This window comes from Pinus tabuliformis, chromosome 2_2 (assembly GCF_031772625.1).
Source record: "Pinus tabuliformis cultivar Carrire ecotype Pingquan chromosome 2_2, CPIR1, whole genome shotgun sequence".
Lineage (NCBI taxonomy): Eukaryota > Viridiplantae > Streptophyta > Pinopsida > Pinales > Pinaceae > Pinus > Pinus tabuliformis.
Genome location: NC_142300.1, coordinates 521,827,996 through 521,833,915, shown reverse-complemented (window position 1 = coordinate 521,833,915; position 5,920 = coordinate 521,827,996). Strand labels below are relative to the sequence as shown.

General features: G+C 37.7%; 1 protein-coding gene across 1 annotated transcript; it reads right to left on the bottom strand.

Moving 5' to 3' along the window:
- Nucleotides 1-2,617: 2,617 nt before the first annotated feature.
- On the bottom strand, nucleotides 2,618-3,965 carry LOC149193642 (calcium uniporter protein 5, mitochondrial-like). The gene is made up of 2 exons (XM_089404856.1): nucleotides 3,291-3,965; nucleotides 2,618-3,160 (listed from the first exon to the last, which is right to left on the bottom strand). The coding sequence occupies exons 1-2, from the start codon at nucleotides 3,795-3,797 to the stop codon at nucleotides 2,720-2,722; spliced, it is 948 nt and encodes a 315-aa protein (XP_089260982.1). The 5' UTR covers nucleotides 3,798-3,965; the 3' UTR covers nucleotides 2,618-2,719.
- Nucleotides 3,966-5,920: the final 1,955 nt, after the last annotated feature.

Sequence of the window (5,920 nt, the reverse complement as noted above, 5' to 3'; positions counted from 1 at the left end):
TGGTTGTTTGGAGCTCGAGAATTAGGCCTACCCAAAGAGCAGATTGGATTACCCTGTGTACATGCAGCGAAAGTGACTTGTAATAATGTTAAGTGGCAACCCTCCTGGAGTCTCGATGTGTTATCCTTTGAAAGACTAAGGGGAAGCTAATGAGCAGTACAAAAGTAAAAAACCAGTAGGACAAGATACGACATAGTCTGCTCAACATGTTTGTCGTTGTATCGTGTATACCATAGGTTGTTGTATTATTCAGATTGGTTTAATATAATAAAGATTGGGTTGTACATCATTGTACAATATTTGCTAAAAATTATGTATACTTGTGCATATGTAATTCACTGTTTTATATTGTCCGCTATGCAAAATAGTTCTTGTTGAGATTCTTGGTTTGGTAGCATAAGAAATCTTAAGATTCTAACCTAGACTTAAGATCGTGGAAAATCAACAACAATAAAAATATAAAAAAATTATCATAGAGCATGGAGGTCACACCTAGCTTCACAAAATATTGGTGACAACATCCCACAAGTGAGCAATATGTTCTTTCATCTAATATTCGTTGGCCCCAACCTAAGCTTGACATAATTAGAGAAAGAAAAAAGGGGATTCCACAAAGTGTGATGGGATGGTTTCGATCTCTCTGATCCCTTTAAGAACATGAAGGTTGGAGAGGCACCCCCTCCATATGGTGTCATCTTAGGAACATGAAGGTTGAAGACACCTCACTTTGTATGGTGTCATGTATAGATAATGTTGTCTTGAGAGCAAAGTCTTGCATTTTGATTGCCAAGATGTACATCAAGGTGGCAATAAGAGGGTTCTTCTATCCCTTCAATCTCCTTAGGAACATAAAGGTTGGAGATGCACCTCACTCCCTATGGCATCATATGTAGATAGTGCAAAGTTTTGGGAGCAAAGTTCTACATTTTGATTGCCAATGTGTATATTGTAAGTGGCAATAAAAGGGGGGTTCTTTCATCCCTTCAATCTCCTTAGGAACATGAAGGTTAGAGATGTGGCTCAACATACACCTTGATTCTCATCCCATATGGCATCATCTCCAAATGGTGCAAAGTTTTGGGAGCAAAGTTTTGCATTTTGACCACCAACATGTTTTGCTTTGCATACACCTTATTCCTCATCCCATATGGATGTCATTTGTAGATGGTGAAAGTTTTGGGAGCAAAGATTTGCATTTGATTACCAACATCTCATACATCTCATCGAAGTGGCAATAAGAGGTGGGTTCCAAGAAGTCTAATAAGGTGGATCTATCGCTTCGATCTTAGGAATAGGAGGGTTGGAGACGTGGCTAAGCATACACTTCACTCCTCATCCCATATGGCATCATGATGGTATAAAATTTTAGGAGCAAAGTTTTGTGTTTTAATTACCAATATGTACATCAAGGCGGCAATAATAGGAGGGCCCAAAGAAGTGTAATGGGATGGTTTCTATCCCTTTGGATCTCCTTACGAACATGAAGGTTGTAGACATAACTACACATAAACCTCACTCATTTCATATGGCACCATATGCATATGGTATAAAGTTTTTGAAGCATTTCCTAGTTTAACAAGGAAATTTGTTGGTCTCTTCATCAAAAATCCAACAATGTGATTCTGGGTGAGATCGGCCAAAAAATCTACCTCGAAAAGAACCAAAAAATCACCCAAACATGATCTTTGTTGACAACTTGGTATACATTAGAGCTAATGAAGAGGAGTTTCATAGAATGTTCATTGGGATAATTGGAAAAAGAGTGAAGATGGAAAAAAATGGTAAAGCAAATTTGCTAGAATACTTTAAAGAAGAGCATTAGCCAGAAATGTATTCACGATTTTCAAAGAATATTTAATGGGATAGAGTGGAGAAGGTAGAAAAAATGGTTACCCAAAGTGACTAGAATGTTTTGAAAAGCATTAGTTTCCAAATCCGTGGCTTGGGTGTTAAAAGATGGCTAAGAATGACCAACTAGGAAAACAAAGTATTATTAAGCCTGAATTTATCAAAAAACTGGATGCCTTCACAGCCCTAGACCTTCAGAATAAATATATTGCATCTTCCAAATTGAGACACAGCCTTGACTCATATTAAGAGCGTATAGTTGGGTTAGGTGGTCAGTCCTGCATGGTGCGGCAATATATTATGTATGTTGGTTCAAGTAAAATGTTAGAAGTGCTACTTTGCATTGCAACAGAGTAATTCCCATATAATTGTAGCATCTCAATAATCAGACTATGACTGATCAAATTAGAACGTTAGGAGATCTGGCAATGTAACTCGTCAAATTAGAAGACTGGGGATATAGTATCAATTCTAAATGAAGACTGGTGCAGAGCAGTCAATTCAGTAGATATAGAACAGCAGATTTTCAGATTAGTTGTTGTAGGATCACAGGATATGGCACAAGTATGTTAGTGAGTCATTTCTTGGGTCGCTTACCCTGTCGCTGACAGAGAACTTCTTAACGGCTTCCCCAGGAAAACTATAGCAGCATTCGGTTAGTAAATGTCGAGAATCTTAGACGGGTTAGTGAATGTCAAGAACCTTAAGACCATAATAAACCCCATAAACCAAAAATCAAAAAAAAAAAAAAAAGGGAAATGGGGCCAGGAAAAACATGCAGTATGTTATCGGTTCAATGCCCGCTACTTGCACACAGGCATGAAAATTTGGACTCTGTAATAATGACAGCTAAGAATTGAATGGCATCGGCCTAAATAGCATCTAAGAGGCCGCCACATGCGGACTGCCTCAAACGGGGCCCGGCTATCGTGCGAAGCTCTCTATATCGTTCCATGTCGAAATTCCTCTGCTTCATCAGTCGCTTCTGCTTGGTCTTGAAGCGAGCTTGGAAGAAGCCCTCGAAGGTGGGATCGGTCGAAGTCCTGAGGAAAAACGCATAGCCTGCTAAGAAATAGATCGAGGTCAGGTAGAAGCATATGGGTTCCATCACATCCCACGACAGATCCCAGAAGGTGAACCGCATTAAAGCGGCAGTCTGGAGGCTCAGAAACCCAAACCCGCACTGCAGCTCTCTGTGAACTAATTTCTTGGCCTTCAGGTCTATTTCGGCCTTTTGCTTTTCCATCTCTTGTAGCTCTTCCCTGCGACGATCGTCTATCAGAGGCACGACGGCCTCAACAGCCCTTGCTACCTACAAAAGGAAAAGAAAGCAAATCTTAGAACAAGAACAAGAACAAAAGAAAAACACTTAGAAACCCTAACAAAATCAAAAAATCTTGAAAAACCAGAAACTTCAGAGGTTCAAAGATCAAATCCCATACCTGCTCGGGCCGAAGGTAGACGCGATCGCCGATTATAAGAATCTCCCCCGATTCATCAAGCGATTTGGCAATTTCTTTGGCACCCTCCTGTCCCGCGGAGTCCACACAAATCTGTAATAACTCTTTGCGGGAAATGCAGGCATGGGGGATCTGCCGTAGTGATTTTCTGAGTGAATCGATCTGCAGGAACCTCAGCAGCCTTCTCCTTTCCTCTGGCGATATCGAGCTTTCCGAGGGTCGCGTGACCTCCAGAAGCGGGCGCTCTCTGGCAGCTTTATTCAAATTCTGCAAATCCTGCCTCCACCGATCGCCATGGATTACCGGGGTAGAGGCATGAGACTGTGCGGGCACAACCACTCCCCGCCTCGGAAGAGACCACGGATCGAACCTCTGGACCTTAACGGGCTCTGCACATTGAGCCGGGCAGCTGCCGTAAAGCGCATTCCGAACAATGTGGAGCCATTGTTGCTCTTGAAAGGGCTTACTCAGCAGCCTGCGTGTAGCCATTGATACAACTCACAGATACACGAATGCAACATTACAAGGAATAGGAAAAACATTTGAGAGCACCAGAGGCTTTATATGGGCCAATGCCTCGCTATAAGCCATTGATGAAGGCATCGAGGAAAATGTCTCTGGCATTAGGTTAATCTCACGAGAAACGAGGAGTTGTTTCTCGTGAGTTCTACAGATGGACCGGACGGATTGACAGAAAGTGAACGTGATATCAATTTTTTTAAATTTTCAAAAATAATTAAATGACGATAAATTATTTAAAATTTAATTAGGTGATAAATAACTAAATGATGATTTTGATTTTTTTTAAATTCAATTAAATAATAAAGAGTTAATTATATTAGATGATATTAGTTAATGATAATTGACTTCGTAATACATTAATAAAAAAATAATAATATTTAAATTATTAACTAAATTAAGTTATTAAAAATATAAATATATATATAAACAAATTAAATAATGCATACCATAATGGTTAGGTTAATTGACTTCGTAATATATTAATAAAAAAATAAAAATATTTAAATTATTAACTAAATTAAGTTATTAAAAATATAAATATATATATATATAAACAAATTAAATAGCGCATGCCATAATGGTTAGGTTAATGGCGGTGTGCAGTAATCTAATGCCACGTGGATGCATGTCATTATTAACAAAATATTTTGTCAGTCTACCGGACGGAATCTGTTGAGTGTTTGTCAGTTTCCGTTCCGTTTTTATGGGTGGAAGTGGTTGCAAGTTTAACTTAGACGGAACAGATTGATGACGATAGCGACAGGGTTGAATTCTTTATTAAGCGAAAGCAACCATCTTTAGCGGTCTCTATCATTTTTTACAAATTAAGACCCAAACGGTAGTATTTTTTCCGTGTTGTTTAGATTTTAATTTTTTTAATTTAAATTAATTATTATCGGTAAAAATGTTAAAAATTATATATCAATATATATTTCAAATAATAATATCATATTTGAATTTAAACTATTATATTAATTATAAAAATATAATATCAATTCGAATTTAAATTATTATATTAATTATAAAAAATATTATTCAGATAGATGGGGTGCTCAATGTAGTCACCACAACTTGTCACACTAGCTAGATGGACTTAGAGTTAAGGATGAGTTACTCTTAGACATAAGTAAGGGGAAGGAGAAAGTTAAGGAAATTTAATTTCAAATCATCATATTTTTATTGTTAGTTTGCAAGTTATTTATGGACGTTGAAGTTGTGGGGCATAATGGTATTAATAGATTTCTAGTTATTTAGTTTTGAAGAATTGGGAAGGCCCATAGTTTACGAGGGCTAGTGTAGCTCTCCCAATGAACAAGGGTGAAAGATCCCTTTCTACGTTGGTTTTACCAACTCAACTATGATTCTATTTGTCGTTTAACTATGATTCTATTTGTCAGTTGTCTTATCTTAGTTCTTATGGTAGTGAACAATGGAAAAAGATCCCTTCCTACACTAGTTTCCCCAACTCATCTATGATTCTATTTGTGAGTTATCTCATCTTTGGTTCCCATGCTTTCTTGCTAAGAGGATTTAATTCCACTACTCTAGCTCCTAGCTTGCAAACTATGAATTAAGTTAAGATATAACAAATTATCATGAATTGTTGGGTGATATCCCAAATTCCCACTCTAGTTCGTGCATGTGGTAATTCATTTCCACATCTTATTCCTAATTCCTTTCCATATCTTAGTCCCACGACATTTGTGAGTCACCTTCTCTATTATCTACTTCACCTACAACCCAAAACACTTATTCTCCTCTATTTTGTGATCATGGTGAGGTTAAACATAGCACCATCCCCAAATATCCAACAAGAGAGAGTCCAGTAAGAGGCTTAGACTAGAGAACAAAAGCCATATTCCTAAGAAATCAACCCCATATATAACTACAATAGAGAAGGATACCATGAAGGCATCCTTTGAATCTTGTAAGAGGTCAAGGAAGAGAGGGCCCAAATAGAGTAAACAATTATGCAAAAGAGAACCAACCAAGTAGCAAATTGACATTGAATTTAAGAGTTGAATGTTTGCTACAAGTTTCTCCATAACCAAGGACACAAAAATGTTTAGATTAACAAAATTGTATTGGCT

Coding starts and splice junctions, on each gene's coding strand:
- LOC149193642 (XM_089404856.1), bottom strand. CDS start 3,797: ATGGCTACACGCAGGCTGCTGAGTAAGCCCTTTCAAGAGCAACAATGG. Junction 3,161..3,290: donor TCTACCTTCGGCCCGAGCAG/GTATGGGATTTG, acceptor TTCCTTTTGTAG/GTAGCAAGGGCTGTTGAGGC.